General features: G+C 39.6%; 1 protein-coding gene across 1 annotated transcript in view; it reads right to left on the reverse strand.

The window, feature by feature from the left end:
• Positions 1–462: 462 nt before the first annotated feature.
• Positions 463–20094, reverse strand: part of RGSL1 (regulator of G protein signaling like 1) — a 54441-nt gene continuing 34809 nt past the window's right edge. Inside the window, exons 13-15 of the mRNA XM_063428048.1 lie at positions 4803–4902; positions 2380–2509; positions 463–689 (exon numbers count right to left, since the gene is read on the reverse strand). Coding sequence (XP_063284118.1) covers positions 4859–4902 — 44 coding nt within the window. The 3' untranslated portion in view covers positions 463–689; positions 2380–2509; positions 4803–4858. The remainder of the gene's footprint in view (positions 690–2379; positions 2510–4802; positions 4903–20094) is intronic.

The following is a 20094-nucleotide window of genomic DNA, read 5'->3' on the forward strand; positions in this document are numbered from 1 at the left end:
GGTGCATTAGCAAATTCATGATCTTGCCAGCCTGGCTGCAAGATCATTCAAGCAAGTAAAAGTTATTTGTGCCTTGTGTTGATTTTGCTGGAGTAATTTTCCTGATTGTTGCACAGGCAAAACATAGCAGACAGCAAAAAGCTGGAATGGAATCTCACAGGGCTTTTCACTAAAGTGAGAATTGTCAAAATTCAGAGTTATTTATCAAAGTGAGAACTGTCTAGAATTTAAAGTGAATTTTACATTTCAGGCCAAAGTAACTGAACTGGAGTCAGTCAGTTTTTCCAAGTCAGTTGGCTTTAAATTTGAAATTCATGTTGTTGGGAATTCACTTTGAATTCCTAACAAGTCTTACTTTAGTTAATAACCCTATTAATAAGATGTAAAAAGAAAAAAAAAACAAGGAACTTTGTTGATAGAGCTCCTGGAATACATACAATAAAATAACTTTTTTTTCCCATTAAAACAAAAAACAAATTCTCAATGAAATGTCTAATTCACATACTTTCTGGTTTCCACATAGAAGGAAAGATCACTAATCAAGTAATTGACCAGGATGGATTGATTGATCACAACACAACGTATTGGCGGGAAATTTTCAGATTCATCTGCAACACGAAATTTGGACTGTTGTGCACTTGCAGTTTTAGCAGGAACTTTAACGGCTGGCGCAGCCCCAACTGGAACATCTGTGAATGAATATAACTATGATGTGTAGAAGACTGTAATAAAATTGAAACAAAAACAGTTTACATTGCCAAGAATTTCCACTGCCTTTCTGGCAACTTAAATGGACACTATAGGCATCCAGACCACTTTAGCTCATTAAAGTGGTCTGGGTGCAGTATCCCAGGTGTCTTAACCCTTTTTAATAAACTGAAATAATAGCCTGCCACCACTAGTGGCTGTCTGGTTGGGACCTCCGGGTCTTTAGGCAAGTTTTGGTCGCCTGACGATGGACGTCCTAACGATATGCATGAGGACATCCAACGTCACCCAAAACCCCATAGGAAAGCATTGTATAATGCATTCCTCTGGGGGAAGTCCTAATGTGAGCACGGCACACGTGCGCATTAGGTCCCTCCACCAACTGATGTTGGAGGGGGAGGAGTGAAGGGGGAGCCTGAACTTATTCTGAGGGACATCAGTTAAGTGACAGAAGGGTTTTTTGACACTAACATACAAATAAGCAATATCTATAATCACAGTAGTCCAGAGGAGCTGGAATTCCAGATGTTAATTATCCCTTGATTGGAGATGCTGTGCTAATTTCCATTATCTTTATAGTTTGCAGTAAACAGTAGCTACCTTGCATGCTGATTACAGAGTAGTTATCTAAAATTTGTAAAAGTAAAAATGTAAGCGTGCCATATAGGTTTGCCAGAACAACCATTTTTACAAGACACATCCCTTCTACTTGCTGATAAGCAGTACATAGAAAGCACTGCCCTTCAGTAAGCAGAGTTACTATACTATTATAAGTCATGTCAGAAAACCCAAAGGTGCTTCCTTGACTAATTGCATATAAATGCTACAAACTACACGCCGTTACATTTCAAGAAGTATGTGTCTAGGAAAAAATAAAGTTTTGGCAACCATAGTCATAGACAATAAAACATAGAAACATAGAAAGTGATGGCAGATAAGAACAATTCGGCCCATCTAGTCTGCCCAATTTTCTAAATACTTTCATTAGTCCCTGGCATTATCTTATTGTCAGGATGGCCTTATGCCTATCCCACGCATGCTTAAACTCCTTTACCGTGTTAACCTCTACCACTTCAACTGGAAGCCTATTCCATGCATCCACTACCCTCTAAGTAAAGTAATACTTCCTAACATTATATTTAAACATTTGCCCCTTTAATTTAAGATTATCTTCTCTTGTTGTGGTAGTTTTTCTTCTTTTAAATATAGTCTCCTCCTTTACTGTATTGATTCCCTTTATGTATTTTAATATTTCTATCAAATCCCCCCTGTCTCGTCTTTCCCCCCAGCTATACATATTAAGATCCTTTAACCTTTCCTGGTAAGTTTTACACTGCAATCAATTAACCAGTTTAGTAGCCCTTCTCTGAACTCTCTCTCAAGTATCAATATGGGTTAACTATAAAAGGTCTATAAATAACTGAAGCAAAAGGACATTTTTCCCAGGGTATACAATATGGTCAGTGTAATAAGTGTAAAATTGAACCCCAAGTTGAGTGCTAACTGAAGGAGAATACAACCGTTTTTTATATTACACCAACAGAAATATGTTTTGCCCCACTCACAACCTAACTAACCAGACATATGGTCTATAATAAAAATACATTATGTTCCTTAAACAATATATACATAAATATCTGGTTGTATTAATACAGAATTGTGGCTTCTTACTTTCTAAACTGCTGAATAACTCCAGATGCAAGAAATATTCAAATTCTCTCTTAGTTAGGGGATTATCCATTGCGCGATGGAATTTGCATGTAGCGTGGACAAATTCGATTAAAGTGCTCCATGCTTTTCTCTGAGACACACAGTCAAGTTCAAATTAATTGACAGTGATGAAAATATAATGTATCATCAGCTATAATTGACATCACAGATTTTATAAATATTATGATAATATGTATCACAAGTCAATTTATAGCAGTCCATTCAATTAAATACTATATCATTGCTCAAATACTCCTTTAAAATGGACCTGACACTTCTTTGGAATTTTTACCATTGAATAAAACATTGAAAATAACCCATAATTGAATATGTGACGGTCCATTTTATTTCAAACGTAATATTAAAGATTTAGCAGGTTACATCATAACCAAGTTCAGACAAGGCAAAGCCAGTGCAAACATTGCAAATGAGAAGGAGAAATAAAAACATCGTTCCATTGATTTCTCTCTCTCTCTATGCTGATATTCAAGTATGGAGGACAGAGTTTATATCCATGATTGACAATGGGCTAATGTGGAGGTGCCAACTAAGTTGAAAGATAATGAGATGTGGATTTCTATTTTTAACATTATTTTTCACACCTCTCAAATACATACAGGGATCAGTAAAAATTCATGAAAGTGACAGTTCCTCTTCTACATTTTGGGGAATTGTCCCAGAAAAAATAAGTTCCGTAGATCTGCCCAACAGTTCCATCTACAAATCAGTAGGAAGATGCAGGAAGGGGCTGGGCACTATTACCATGTACAGAGTGCTCTGTACATGGTCTGTCTTGAGGAACAGGCTGCCAGACAAAGCTGGACTTGTCCCTCTCATGCCCCTTTCACAGCAGGTCTGTTCTCTTGCCTGCCAAACTCCATTCACAATGGTAGGCAGAGAAATTTGGCAGGTAATCATTATTCACATAGTCATATTGACACACAAGCTCATTACCCGTCATTCCAGCAGCGGAACTACAAGTGTTGCAGTCTGCATCACTGCACAAGGGTCCCCTAGGGTTCAGGGTTCTCCCACAGCTCTTTGGAGTCAGAAGATAGACTGCAGGCTCTCTTGACCACATTATCACCACCAATAGTTTCTGTTGTAGAGAGATAAGGAGGTAGGCCCATATGGGAAGGATCATTCAGAGCCTCAATGCCTAGGGTGCTGGATCTTTGAGGGCAGCAACTGACAGTCACTTGGGAAGGAGGGTGGGGCATGGATGGAAGATGGGAGGGAGACATGGATGGAAAGGGAGGAAGAGATACATGGAAGGGGAGGAAGAGAGACGTGGAAGAGGGGGAAAGACATGGATGGAAGGGGGGAAGAAGAGACATGGCTAAAATGGAGGATGAAGAGACATGTATGGAAGTGGGGATGGAGAAACATGTATGGAAGGAGGGAACAAAATACATGGATTGAAGGGGGAATAAAATACATGAATTGAAGGTAGAGAGAAATATGGGGGAGAGAGAGACAAGGAAGGGAGAGAGAGACAAGGAAGGAGTGGGAGAGAGAGACAAGGAAGGAGTGGGAGTGAAAGACATGAAAGAAGGGGAGAGAGAGAGACATGGAAGGAGGAAGGAGAAACAGGCATGCAAGGAGGGGGAAAGAGACATTGAAGAAGGGTGGGAGAGAAACATTGAAGTGTAATGCAATATCTAGTGCTGTGGGAAATGCTGTGGGGGCATTCTGGTGCTATGAAAATAGGCAGTAAGAGTGAAAAGGTGCAGACAATATGGTGTGAAGAGGAGCAAAGGCAATAGAGGAAAGCAAGGTAAGAGAAAGCAGATGGAAATTAATGTGTACATAAAAATTGACCGGGGACGGGGTCAGCAAGGGGCAGCAAAATATACCTTTGCCTAGGGCGGCAAAAAGTCTTGCACCGGCCCAGTCTGTGAGTGTGTGTTCATGTGTCTGTGAGTGAATATGTCTGTGTATATGTGTGACCACCTTGATGTGCCTGTGTGTGCGTGCATGACTGTGGGGGAGAGGGAGGCTTGTGTCTTGGGTCGGCCATTTTTACACACAAACACACCCTTGCATTCAAACGCTAGCCCTACACACAAATACACCACTGCATTCAAATGAAAACATTACATACAAACACACAACTGTATTCAAACATCAACACTATACATACATACTTCCCTACATTCATGTACACATATTCCATACAAAAACATGCTTCCACTGAAACACAGTACTCACAAATAGAACCCTGCAAGGATGGGCAAATAATAAATAGCCAGCTGGTAAAGCCTTATTATGGCTACTGTTGGGGTGGAGGGGAGGGCAAAAACATTATTTTACTCAGGCCCTCTCTATATTATTTCCACCATTGCATCATTCACGTATTCATATAGATGCAGAAGCATTCTTACTGTCTTGCCAAGTGAAAAACTGTTTCTGTGTTTCTTCATTTTGCCATGTACAGAATCTATCTCAGGGAAATCTGGAAACAGATTCTGATATCTTCTAAACCTATAAAAAAAAAGAGCAGATAAATTATCACTATCAACAATTGTAAAACCTCTCAAAAAAAATTGAATGTTGTTTTTATGGTAATTAAATCTATCTACAGATTCTAAAGCTGTCAAAGTAGAACCTTAGGACAATGTCCACAGATCTGCCCCGGTGGACTGGATACAAATTGCTAAATAGCGATACAATTCGACTTGGCCAAACCATTTTTCCAAAAAATAGAAAACATTTCTGGACACCAACATTTTGACAGACGTCAGTTCGGCTCAGGAAAATTTCAGTATAGAAATACTAATTTGGGAATGAACCAAAAAAAATTGCAAATCAGTGTGAAAATGGGAAAATCAGTGATCTGCAGAATATATAAAGTACGTGATAATATTTTGCAGCACACTAATGGGAAAATTTTCCTGCCATTTGGTTCACAAATCAAGTGAGAAAAATTAACCAACAGAGGGAAAAACAGGAAGAGCAGTATAACAATCTATGTTTATATATTTATATATTATATCTCTACATATAGATACATATAGATTTTTACTGCTCCTCCTTTTTTCTCTTTGGTGCTCAATTCCCAACTGATTTGGGAATAAAATCAACATTTAGGTACTGTCTCCTAGCCAGGGCCGGATTAAGAGCCGAGTGGGCCTGGTGCTGACAATTATGATAGGGCCTAATTACAGAATCTCATCGACGAAAAACACTAAAACAGTCAAGTTTTTTAGATAAAGATAAAGTTAAAACTGAAGGGATCTTTTTACAAGGTAGTAAAGGGTTTCATTATTGTGGTAACTGCAGAGGATGCCGTTTTAGATCTAATAGGAGGAAAGAAGAGAAATTTACTTCATTTGTAACTAAAAAAGAATATACAATACATCCTTTTATTACATGCTCCACAAAGGATGTAATCTACATGTTGATTTGCCAGTGTGGCTATCAATATGTTGGCAAGACATCACGCACTTTAAAAACAAGAATCAGGGAACATATTTATAATATCCAAAGAAAATATATTAACCACAGTGTATCCAAGCATTATTTAGATGGTACACAATGGAGATCCCAAAGGTATTGACTTTATAGGGATAGATCAAATTCACATTCACTGGAGAGGTGGAGATAAAGATCACCTTTTGGGTTTAACAGAAATTAGGTGGATGTTTGAATTCGACACATTAACTCCACAAGGGTTAAATGTTGATTTTGAGATTAATACATTCGTTTAATAATGATTTTTCCTCCCCTTGTATTCCCCTTTCTTTTCCCTATTTTAACCCTGTTTTATATTCTATTTTTATATATTTATAATTAACTATACTATATTTTTATTGATGTTTTAAAAATTAGAAATTGGTATAAACATTAATAATATTTTTGTTTTTCGATTTTCTCCTTATTTTTCCTCATTTAATATATATTTGTATATGCATTTTTTATTTAATATATATATATTTAGTATATTTATGTGTATTTTTGACTATTCGATCAAATTCATAATATTCTTTATGAGTAAATAGTATATGGCCCTCATTGTTAATGGGTTGTGGAACATTCCGAGAATATAGGTGTAAAGATATGGTCCCGACGTCTTTTCCGGAAGTACTTAGATGGAACCGGAAGTGTGGACGTCGGGACGCAAGGACGCGGGTTGACATCACGACGCCCATGCCGAAACCGGAAGCGGAAGACCGGTAGTACAGTGCAAAAGAGCGCAAACCATTCGAATAAAATAAAAGTGAAAATTAAGAGTGTATACAATATGAACAATGCAAGCAAGTGTGGTAGCTGAAGTGCTACAAACCACCTGAGTGGGAAACCCCTCACACCACTCAATATAACATAAATGAATACATACAATAGATGGTAAATCACACTTCTGGATATATCTGTAAAAAATGTATATAACACACACAATAGTGTAATACAGTTTATATAACTGGACAGTGCAGAATTTTCAAATGAGGTACTCACAAACGTGGAGCCAATTATATGTGGCTCTCACTGGTATCGCCTTGGGACATTTTTGGAAGGATGTCCCTCTCCTAACTGGATCACTGGTCCCACTCGATTTTCAAACGATTCCGAGATGGGTGGATATACCCGGTTTTCCAGGAAAATAAAGCTCTTTAATACGGAATATTTAGAATGGCATAAATAGCCAACAAATTTATTGGAAAAATGCTTGTACAAATAAAATATGAAAATACTAAGGGTTTCAAAGTAACAAATAAAATGATAAAAAACTTTCAGCTATAGCTGCTATATAAAAGTGCAGCCAAGTGGCTAATAAGCAGTCCGAAACGCGTTTCGCCCCTGTGTGGGGCTTTATCAATCGGTAAAAAAGTCAGATCTCCTCTCTGGCGGCTTTTTCTCAAATTTCGTCCTTTTACTTCCGGGTTCCGGCGGATTCCATTGTGGAATGCACTGTGCGTTCCAAATCACTTCCAGGTTCAGGATTCCTTTCGTATGGAACGCATTGTTGCGTTCCACTTCGTTCTCTACATCACTTCCTGGCCTTAGATGCAGATCATTCACAGCACTTTGTGCATTTCACCGTATAAAAACCAGTCTCTTTTTATAGTGTGAAGGAAATAGTCTCTTTGTAGCCTCAAATAAACAAACAGTTTGCATTAATAATACATCCCCAAGAAGTGCACTCCTTTTCTACTTCACAGGAGTACAAAGAGAGTGGAGGGCCACAAAATGTAAAATAAATAGCCAGTAGGATGTGTAAAATCAATATATTAACACTATGTAGCCAATAGGTAAATAAAATGAAAGTAAAAATGTAGGTGTCTCAAGTTATATAACGAACCTTAATGTTAGATGATACTCAAATCTTCCTACTGGCATTTATTAAAAAGTGTAATAAAATCATCTTACTAATATTCATTTTGGAGGAGCAATAATTTCCAACCCTTACATTATGGAAAAGCTCATAGCAGCATGCAATAAAAAACACCTTTTTTCATGCATCAAAAAAAAGTGACACACCTCAAAATCAGAATTTAAACCGTGGGGTGCAACCATGGTTTCAAAAGTTCTCATCTTATCTGAAGTCAACACACATGAATTCAGATAAGATGAGAACTTTTGAAACCATGGTGATGGGAGAAATTAATAAAATGAAAAAGTTGAATAAATTTCAGCAGAATATGTCAATAAAAGAAAATAAAATATTGGAAAATCTACAAAAGAATAAAGAACTGGTGATAAAACCAGCGGATAAAGGGGGAGGGATAGTGGTACTATCTAAAGCGGAATATATGAAGGAATCCGAGAGAATCCTATCTGATGCAACAACATATAGAAAACTCAATTCCAACCGCACAGAGAAAGTAAAAGAATTGTTTGATGAATATATTAATAAAGGAGTAGCAGAGGATATTCTCACGGAGAAAGAAGGCAAGTATTTATCAATAGCTCATCCAAAAATTCCAGTTTTTTATTATTTACCGAAGGTACATAAGAATCCGGTTAACCCCCCAGGCCGTCCTATTATCTCCGGTATTGACTCAATATCCTCACGAATTTCCGAATATATTGACATATTATTACAACCCATAGTCACTAAAACACAAGCTCACCTCAAAGACACCATTCATACCCTACAAATTCTGGAGTCGACACAATGGAAAGATGGTTACTGCTTAGTCACGAGTGATGTAACATTGTTATACACTATCATTCCCCACGATAAAGGGATAAAAGCAGTCGAATATTTTTTAATCAAAGCTGATTTTAGGAGGGAACAAATAGATTTTATTATAGAAGGAATCTACCTCATTTTAACCAACAATTTTTTTTGGTACAATGATAATTTTTATCTTCAAGTCCGAGGCACAGCTATGGGCACCAAATTCGCACCCAGTTACGCAAATCTATTTATGGCCTACTGGGAGGAACATCACATTTTTTCCTGCCATCCCTGGGTGTCGAATTTGGTGTCCTACCATCGATACATTGACGATATCTTGTTCATTTGGGATGGCCCTGTAGAGTTTTTAGATAATTTTATATTTTATCTTAACGACAATGAATGGGGAATTCTACTAACCACTACCCACAGCCAGACAGAAATACAGATTTTAGATTTACAAATTTTTATAGAAGATGCCCAGATTAAAACAAGAAATTATTTTAAAGAAGTGGATGCCAATGGGTACATAGAGAAATCGAGCTGTCACCACAGACCTTGGTTAAATAATGCACCAAAAGGTAAATTTCTCAGAATCAGGCAGAATTGCACCAATGAGGATGACTATATGACACAGGCAGGAAGAATAAAAGCACAGTTTGAAGAAAAAGGTTATGAGAGAAGAACATTGGAGAAAGATATAGAGGACGTCAAAAAAATAACGAGAAAAGAAATTTTGACATATAAACCAAAATCTAATCAACAAATGTACTCCAAAGAAATTCCTTTTATTTGCAATTTCAATGGCAATCATAGAGGTATAAATAAAGTTATAAATAAATATTGGCATGTTCTACAAGAAGATCCTATTTTAAAAAACATTTTACCTACTGGACCAAATATAATTTATAGGGGCGCGGCCAATTTTAAAAGAACCCTGGTTCACAGTAGTGATGGTCCAAACACGAGCACACACTTTTTAAATCAAAATAAAGGTTTTTATGGATGTGGAACATGTTTGGCATGCAGGAGCACTAAAAGTAAGAAAAGACACCTAATTAACCTGAAAGAGTATATTAATAAGGATTTTAATATTAGGGATCAATTAACATGTTTCTCAAAGGGAGTGATCTACGTATTAAAATGTCCCTGCAATTTACTATATATAGGGAGAACTATAAGATGCCTGCATACAAGAATCTCAGAACACATACGAAATGTCAAAAACGGAATAGAAACACATAGTGTGTCCAATCACTTTAAGAGATATCATCAAAAAAATCCTGACAATTTGTTTTTCTGTCCGCTGAAAACAGTTAAAAGAGATTGGAGGGGGGGGGGGATTTTAACCAAAAAATAGGGAAAGAAGAGATGCAATTTATATACAATTTCAATACTCTTGCACCCCACGGTTTAAATTCTGATTTTGAGGTGTGTCACTTTTTTTAGATGCATGAAAAAAGGTGTTTTTTATTGTATGCTGCTATGAGCTTTTCCATAATGTAAGGGTTGGAAATTATTGCTCCTCCAAAATGAATATTAGTAAGATGATTTTATTACTCTTTTTAATAAATGCCAGTAGGAAGATTTGAGTATCATCTAACATTAAGGTTCGTTATATAACTTGAGACACCTAAATGTTTACATTAATTGTATTTACCTATTGGCTACATAGTGTTAATATATTGATTTTACACATCCTACTGGCTATTTATTTTACATTTTGTGGCCCTCCACTCTCTTTGTACTCCTGTGAAGTAGAAAAGGAGTGCACTTCTTGGGGATGTATTATTAATGCGAACTGTTTGTTTATTTGAGGCTACAAAGAGACTATTTCCTTCACACTATAAAAAGAGACTGTTTTTTATACGGTGAAATGCACGAAGTGCTGTGAATGATCTGCATCTGAGGCCAGGAAGTGATGTAGAGAACGAAGTGGAACGCAACGATGCGTTCCAAACGAAAGGAATCCTGAACCTGGAAGTGATTTGGAACGCACAGTGCGTTCCACAACGGAATCCGCCGGAACCCGGAAGTAAAAGGACGAAATTTGAGAAAAAGCCGCCAGAGAGGAGATCTGTAACGCTCAATTGGTGATAAGATGGAAACAACTGCAGATTTCTGAGTTTGATAACGTTTATTACTTTAAATAAAAAAGATAATCAAATTGAACTGTCTCTTTAATTCCTGGCAGGTTATAACCAGCAGCGGTGTTTGAAGTTGTTTTAGGATAAGGTAATTTTAACACAACCAGCGAGAAGTTCCAAAGTAGGATGCAGATAAATAAGTAGGTGTTGGAAACAAGATTATGAGTTGATGTGGAGCAGATAGCGAACCACTTAGATTTAGGATGGTTATATATTAAGGTTGAGCCAATCTGGTTTACTTAACTTATGAAGGAGTGATAATCCAAATTGGTGATGGAGATTCCAGAGAGAATCGAGGTTGCAGCAGGCAAGAGAATATCCAAAAACAGTCCGAGGTCGTAGGAGAGGAGAAGGAGGGTAAATGATTAAACAGTCCGGGTCCGATACACAGTAGAAGTAATTATTCAGTTTGAAGTTCGCGGGAGCTTTCGAGTTGATCAAGCACTGTGGTGTTGACGCGGACTCTCTATGAACCCTGGGAACGACCACGTCATAGGAGGGGGAGTGGCCGCGCTCCGAGAACCCGGAAGTCCACGGTTAGCGAATGCCGGAAGGTCTGACAGAACCCCCCTCATAAGAAGCAGCCACCGGATGCTGTCAACGAGGTCTGGATGGGTAGCGAGCATGGTACGCGTTGATAAGTCGACGGGCGTGCACCGCGGAGGACGACACCCATGAGTCTTCGTCAACTCCGTAGCCCTTCCACCGGACAAGATATTGTAAGGAACCACGATGGATTCGTGAGTCGAGAATCCTCTGAACCTCGTATTCCTCTTCACCTTGTACCAGAATGGGATCAGGAGTGGTATGAACATCCCTCATGAAAGGGTCGGAGTGGTGTGGTTTAAGCAACGACACATGGAAGACTGGATGCAGCTTCATGGTAGGTGGAAGTTTCAATCTAACCACGTTTTCGTTGATGAGTGACAAGATACGAAAAGGGCCAAGGAAGAGTGAACTTAGTTTCTTTGAGGGACGGTTGGTAACAATGTTTTTTGAAGAGAGCCATACTAGATCACCAACCTTGTAAGTAGGGGAAGGTCGTCTACCAGTATCGAAAAACTTTTTCTGAGCAGATGATGCATTTTTAAGGTTATCACGTAACCTGAGGAAGAGGGCAGACATGAACGAGTTATGGTTGGAGACGTATGGATTAGAAGAAGGAAGTCCTTGATCGGGGAATGAAGAAGGATGGAATCCAAAATTTGAGAAGAATGGAGTCATTTTGCTACTAGAGTGTACCGAGTTGTTGTATGAGAACTCTGCCATTGGTAACCACGTGATCCAATCATCTTGTAAATGAGAGCAATAACATCGCAAGTATTGTTCAAGACATTGGTTAACTCTCTCTGTTTGTCCGTTGGTTTGAGGATGATAGGCTGAAGATAATTCACGTTGAATGTTGAGGGAGGAACACATCTCATTCCAGAATTTGGAGGTGAACTGTGTTCCTCTGTCTGATATGATTTCTTCAGGAAGACCATGAAGTTTCACGATGTTGTTGATGAATACTTTTGCAAGTTCAGATGAAGAGGGTAATTTCTTTAAAGGAATAAAATGGGACATCTTGGTGAAACGGTCTACCACTACCAGAATGGTGGTATGATGTTGCGAAGGAGGGAGTTCTACCAAGAAATCCATTGAGATGGACTGCCAAGGTCTTTCTGGAACAGGTAGGCTCAGTAATTGACCGAATGGTGGATGATGGTCAGATTTTGATCTCAGACAGGTTGGACAGTTTTTGACATAAGATTCTATGGTTCTGTCCTGGCGAGGCCACCAGTAATATCTTTTAGACAGCTCCAGTGTTTTTCTTGTACCAGGATGACCAGCCAGAGGGGAATCATGAATCAAGGAGAGTATTTTATTCCTAAACAAGGGAGGAATGTATAACCTGTCTTTGAAGTAGTACAAACCGTCCTTTTTTGATAGATTGCCTTGTTTGGGAAGTTCAAGATCTTCTTCTTTGAGATGTTTAATATCATCAGTTAATGACGAAATAATACCTATGATTTTAGGAGGTTGAGTTTCGTTTACAGGAAGATCTTGGTGAATTCTGGACAGGGCATCTGCCTTTTTATTTCTGGATCCAGGTCTGTAGATGATTTGAAAATTGAAACGGGAAAAGAAAAGATTCCAGCGTACTTGTCTGGCAGAGAGTGTTTTGTTGGAATGAAGATATTCAAGGTTCCTATGGTCGGTATAAACAATTACAGGAGTGCGTGTGTCTTCAAGTATGTGACGCCAGTTTTCGAATGCAGCTTTAATACTTAATAATTCTTTTTCTCCTACAGGATAATTTCGTTCAGCAGGAGACAAGGATCGTGAAAAAAAAGCTACTGGATGGAGAGGATCTTGAGGCGTTTGGTGTTGAGAGAGGACAGCCCCGATAGCTGTATCAGAAGCATCCGTTTCCATGACGTAGAGAAAAGCAGGATTAGGTAGTTGAAGAATGGGTGCACTTGTGAATCTCCGTTTTAATTCATCAAAGGCTGCTTGAGCCTCTTCGTTCCAAGCAAAGGACCGTTTACTGCTATTGAGCAGGTTGAGGGGATGAGCAACCTTGGAGTAGTTTTTAATGAACTTCCTATAGAAGTTGGCAAATCCCAGAAAACGTTGTAAGTCTTTAGTATTAGTAGGAGTAGACCAGTTGACAATGCAATCTATTTTGGAGGTATCCATACTTATTGAATGAGGGGAGATAACATATCCCAAAAAAGTGATTTCATTGACTTCAAATATACATTTTTCTGGTTTTGCGTATAATTTGTGTGTTCTTAATCTGGATAATACCCATCTCACGTGTTTTCTGTGTTCTTCAAGGTTGTTGGAGTAGATGAGAATATCATCTAAGTAAATGATGACACAAACGTCTAGGAGATCTCGGAAGATATCGTTAATGAAATGCTGAAAGGTTGCAGGGGCGTTACATAGCCCGAAGGGCATGACAAGATATTCGTAAAGACCATATCGGGTTCTGAACGCCGTTTTCCATTCATCATTGGCTTTGATTCTAACAAGGTTATATGCTCCACGAAGGTCAAGTTTAGTGTAGATGGTAGCTGTTCTTAATCTTTCAATCAACTCATTGATCAGGGGAAGAGGGTAACGATTCTTGATAGTTATTTTATTTAAAGACCTGTAATCGATGATTGGCCGAATAGTCTGGTCCTTGTTTCTTACAAAAAACATGCTGGAAGCGGCTGGTGAACAGGAAGGTCTAATGAACCCCTTCCGGAGGTTTTCATCTAGGTATTCCTTGAGGGTTTTTAGCTCTGATTCAGAGAGGGGATAAATATGTCCAAAAGGGATAGGAGCACCAGGAACAAGGTCAATCGGACAATCATAGGGTCGATGAGGAGGAAGTGTCTCTGCTTCCTTTTTACTGAACACATCAGCGAACTCCGAATAGCTGGAAGGTATAGTGGATTCCCTAGTAACATGCAAAATGGGGATGTGTTGTAGACATGTTTTCTGGCAATATGCAGAGTTAAACGTGAGAGAGAAAGGAGCCCAGGTAATAAGTGGGTTGTGAGTCCGTAACCAGTCTATCCCTAATATTATAGGATAAAGAGGAGAATTTATGACATCAAAAACAAGAAATTCAGAATGGACATAATTAGTAGTAGTCCTTAAAGGGACAGTTTCAAGGCGAATGGGCCCCGAGGAGATTAAGGAGCCATCAATAACTCTGACAGAGACGGAATTACGTTTTTGAACACAAGGAATTTTATTTTTTGTAACAAAGGATGAGTCCAGGAACACCCCATTAGCACCGGAATCAATAATGGCCTTAGTCGTAATTCTTTCTTTGTCCCACTGTAATATGAGAGAGACAGAGGAGAAATGAGAGGTTGGTTTAGAAGGAAGTACACTCATTATAGTCGTGGTAGAACCATGCTTACCGCCTCTTGGACGTTTCAATAGGGGACAGTCTGGGACCACATGTTCTTGCGAAGCACAGTACATGCAGAGGTTCAGTTGTCTTCTTCTGGTTCTCTCTTCTGGAGTAAGAGGACTTCTCACAACCCCTATTTCCATAGGTTCAGCGGGAGTTATAGGTTTCTCCGGTGCCTTTGAAGAGGTGAAGGGTTTTTTCCATAGAGAGCTAATGAGTGATTTCTCAGCTTTTCTTTCCCTAAGTCTTCTGTCGATACTGATTGACAGTTGAATAAGTGTATTTAGTGTAGTAGGTAGTTCAGTTCTGGAGAGCTCATCTTTGACAGCTTCAGATAACCCAATACGGAACTGGTTACGTAGAGTTATGTCATTCCACTGAGTTTCAGGTGCCCATCGTTTGAATTCAGCAATGTAATCTTCAACAGGCCGGTTTCTTTGCTGCAGTGTTCTAATGGTTAAATCTGCAGTCGCTTGTTTGTTTGGGTCTTCGTAAAGGAGAGACATGGCTTCAAAGAATTCATCCAGAGAATCCAATATGGGATCATCATTCTCAAGAAAGGAATGAGCCCAGGCCATGGGTTCACCTCTCAAAAATGAAATAACAGAACAAACTTTAGATCTTTCTGTGGGATATGATCGGGGTTTTAATGCAATCAACAACTTGCAGGAATTGATGAACTCTCGGTATTGGGACCTGTCTCCAGAGAATTTTTCGGGGTTGGAGACAGCAGGGTCACTAGCCGAGTGTGTAACTGTGTGAGGAGTATGGGTTTGCAAGTCCCTTACATAAGTAAGGATTCTTTCATTGGTGATCTGTAGATCTTGCATGCCTTGAGTGAGAGTATCCACCCTTTGGTTTAATCTGGTGATTTCAGAAGTGAGATCTGCTGTATCCATTAATTAGGCTTGATCAATCTGTAACGCTCAATTGGTGATAAGATGGAAACAACTGCAGATTTCTGAGTTTGATAACGTTTATTACTTTAAATAAAAAAGATAATCAAATTGAACTGTCTCTTTAATTCCTGGCAGGTTATAACCAGCAGCGGTGTTTGAAGTTGTTTTAGGATAAGGTAATTTTAACACAACCAGCGAGAAGTTCCAAAGTAGGATGCAGATAAATAAGTAGGTGTTGGAAACAAGATTATGAGTTGATGTGGAGCAGATAGCGAACCACTTAGATTTAGGATGGTTATATATTAAGGTTGAGCCAATCTGGTTTACTTAACTTATGAAGGAGTGATAATCCAAATTGGTGATGGAGATTCCAGAGAGAATCGAGGTTGCAGCAGGCAAGAGAATATCCAAAAACAGTCCGAGGTCGTAGGAGAGGAGAAGGAGGGTAAATGATTAAACAGTCCGGGTCCGATACACAGTAGAAGTAATTATTCAGTTTGAAGTTCGCGGGAGCTTTCGAGTTGATCAAGCACTGTGGTGTTGACGCGGACTCTCTATGAACCCTGGGAACGACCACGTCATAGGAGGGGGAGTGGCCGCGCTCCGAGAACCCGGAAGTCCACGGTTAGCGAATGCCGGAAGGTCTGACAAGATCTGACTTTTTTACCGATTTATAAAGCCCCACACAGGGGCGAAACGCGTTTCGGACTACTTATTAGCCACTTGGCTGCACTTTTATATAGCAGCTATAGCTGAAAGTTTTTTATCATTTTATTTGTTACTTTTAAACCCTTAGTATTTTCATATTTTATTTGTACAAGCATTTTTCCAATAAATTTGTTGCCTATTTATGCCATTCTAAATATTCCGTATTAAAGAGCTTCATTTTCCTGGAAAACCGGGTATATCCACCCATCTCGGAATCGTTTGAAAATCGAGTGGGACCAGTGATCCAGTTAGGAGAGGGACATCCTTCCAAAAACGTCCCAAGGCGATATCAGTGAGAGCCACATATAATTGGCTCCACGTTTGTGAGTACCTCATTTGAAAATTCTGCACTGTCCAGTTATATAAACTGTATTACACTATTGTGTGTGTTAAATACATTTTTTACAGATATATCCAGAAGTGTGATTTACCATCTATTGTATGTATTCATTCGAATAAAAGAATAGATGCCTTGGAGAAATGGATCACTTCTGACGAAGGCGATAGCCGAAACGCGTTGAGTGACTGGACTTTTAATTGTGTGGAACTTTCCAATTTTTTCTGTTTTATTTATCAATTGTTACAATAAATTTTGGTGTAACCCCCTACATTCTGCGTCCTGAATGAACTTGGAGGTACCAGATACAGATTTCTTTGGCGTTCCTGCCAGAAGTCCTTTTAACCATTTATCCAAGGCATGAAGTTTGAGCCAGCTTATTGAGTGGCTCTGTATATGTGAGTGAGACCAACACCTGATATTCAATTATTTTATCCTAACTATATTACCCTATGTTTTTCTCTTTTTGGTTTATTCCTTTAGATTGATCGATTGCATTCTGGGTATTTTTATCTATTTATTTTGAGTGCTCTCAAAAATAAATTATTTGTTTTTATTGTTCACTTGTTGTATTTGTGGTAGTGTGGCCCACTAAGGTGATTGTAGCACCACTATTAGATTTTAGGAACTTTTATTCATTTGTACTTTTTATTGTATACTAAAACAGTCATACCTCTCAAGCATCATGTATCTGATGGAGTTGGTGTTGAAGGGAAACTCAAAGGATGCAGCTATAAGAAAACACATACTCTATGCTAATCTCTTTATCTAATTTATGCTTTCATCTTTCAAGTAAATCCATACCAACAGCAGTGTCCAGTTAAGCAGGAAGCCAATGGGAGGGGTAAAAAAGTAGGCCACTGATGCGAATCACATGACCAGAACTGCCAGAAGGGGCTAACATGCTCAAAAAGGGGTTATGTCTGTCCAAAGAATTGGAAGGCCAGTCTGGCATCAGTGTCCCTATGCATCACAGTGTCAGTGTCCCCATGTCGCCCAGTCCCCTAGTCTCCCAGTGTCTGTGTCCCCATTTCTCCCCATGTCTCAGTGTGTCCCGTGTCACTAGGATACATGGGGACACAGAGACACGGGGACACTGAGACACTTGGAGACACGGGGGCACTGAGACACTTGGGGACACTGGGAGACATAGGGGCACTTGTGGATACAGACATGGGGACACATAGACATGGAAACATGGAGACACAGACATTTGGGGACACTGGGAGAAATGGGGTCACAGACACTAAGGACACAGATACATGGGGACACTGACATATGGGGACAATGGGAGCCATGGGGACACTGGCTGGGAGGCATGGGGATACTGGGAGCCATAGGGACACTGAGAAACTAGGGACACTAGCTGGGAGACATAGGGACACTGGGAGACATGGGGACACAGACATATGGGGACAATGGGAGCCATGGGGACACTGGCTGGGAGGCATGGGGATACTGGGAGACATGTGTCCCAATGTGTCTACCTATGTCTCACAGCATCCCCATGTGTCTGTGTCCCCATGTTTCACAGTGTCCCCATGTGTCTCAGTGTCCCCACGTCTCCCAGTGTCCCCTAGTGTCACAGTGTCCCCATGTCTCCCTGATGCCTTTCCCCTCATCCCTCACTTCCCTGAGCTGTAGTCTGTCTCTGCAGGCTGGGAGCTGCTGTCTGAACTATCTGCACTGTGTAGCTGCTCCCCTGTGTATCAGTGAGTAGAGAGAGGCAGGGAGGGATATGCTGTAACTTCCTATCCCTGACTCTCTCCATACACAGTGACCCCTACTGGCCGGTGCTGGTATTGCAGAGTAATCTCCGTTTACACTGAAATTTTTTTTTGCATTTGTATTGCCGGTAATACTGCAATACCAGCACGACCAGGCAGCCTCAAATAAGGCTGTGCCTTAAAATAGTGTGTAAAAAAAAAGAAGAAAAAAAAAAAAGATTTATTTCATGGGCCTGGGCCTGGAGCTTCAGCTCCATCCGCCCCTATGTTTATCCGGCCCTGCCCCTAGCCATCAATCTACTCTTTTTTGGAGCCATCGGCAGAATTCAGAATCATGAACTGAAACAAACAAGCTTGGCCATCTTAGATTTGAATCTAGGTCCTTTGCTGTCCTGGGCCTGCTACTCTGCCTTTCAGACAGAGCAGTTCCTATTCTTTGGAGTAGTTCTAGCCCTGTGCTACCTGGCTATGTCTGCAGAACTGGGGGCATTATCAAGTCTTTGATCCTGGTGTATGTGTTCAGTTCCTGTTTTCTAGTCTCCTGAACTTGTATTCCATATTGACCGCAGTTTCTGACTTTGGCTACACTTTGTTTATCCTGACTTCTGGCATCCCTTGACTTAGGCTACACTTCATTAATCCTGACATCTGGCATCCTTTGACTTTGGATATCCTTCGACTATCCTACTGTTTGTGTCCTTGTGGGTACTGCATTGGAATATCCTTTCCTGCACAGCCCCCACGCATAAATTCACAGTCCAAGTGGCTTCTTATCTGGTCACCTTGGACTGTGTCTGTCTGCAAGGGTGCACAAACATATCTGTGCTACAGACTCCAACCTCAGGTAAGATCCCTGACAGTGTGCTCTTAAATTTGAAATTCACTTTAAGTTCTTACGTTAGTGAATAACCCTGTAAATGTTTTAAGTCCCTTTTTGTTAGAATTTCAGATGATACCCAGTATTTCCAGGATGTATCTATATATTTATATGGAGTTCTGAGAAAGTCTCTGTAAAGAGATGCATTTATACATTTTGGAAGTTATTGAAGCAATCTGTTTTGTTTTGTTTTTTGTTCCACTTTCACACTTTTTTTTATAATTTTGTAATTAAATAATTTGTCCAATTGTTCACACATAGAATTGTTATTACAGACCTTCCGAAATATGGATAATTTCCCACATGCTTAGTATATGTCAATGCAACAAGAAGTGTGGAATTGTATTTTCGTTATAGCTTCTTTAAAATGCATGCTTCCAGGGAGAACAAAATGACATCGTTCATGGTTAACAGTCAATGCACTTACCATGCAATCTCCATGCTTCGAAACACACTGGACTGAGCAGAGACAAGGACTGGCACAGAATTCGTCTTTTGAAACTCTTGTATACTAGCATCACCGCATTGCAGTAAGCTCTCTGTCAAAAATAGGGAGAAAATAATGAAATTGAAAGGCGATACTCAAACAGTGATGGTTAACCCAGAGGCACACCAAGGTTATTTGGTGCACAGGGTAGATCATGTTGATATTACAGTAATATCATTTCAGACACATATACCAAAGTAACTGGTTCCATCTGTCTCAGCGAGATTCCTCCTAGAAACCACATAATCTCATTCACTGCCTGGGGAGACCCAAGAGATGTTTGCCTGGAGCAAGTACAAACACATCAAATGTTGCCACAAAACTCACCGATATCTAGGTGGAGGGCCCTACTAACTCACATATTGCATGCAATATATGGGTCTGGCAGGTGGAGGCTGCTGGATCTCTGAAGTATGACATCATATATTCATGCAGCCGCCAGCAATATGACCACTTGCAATCACCTTCAGAAACA

Source organism: Pelobates fuscus, chromosome 7, assembly GCF_036172605.1.
Source record: "Pelobates fuscus isolate aPelFus1 chromosome 7, aPelFus1.pri, whole genome shotgun sequence".
NCBI lineage: Eukaryota > Metazoa > Chordata > Amphibia > Anura > Pelobatidae > Pelobates > Pelobates fuscus.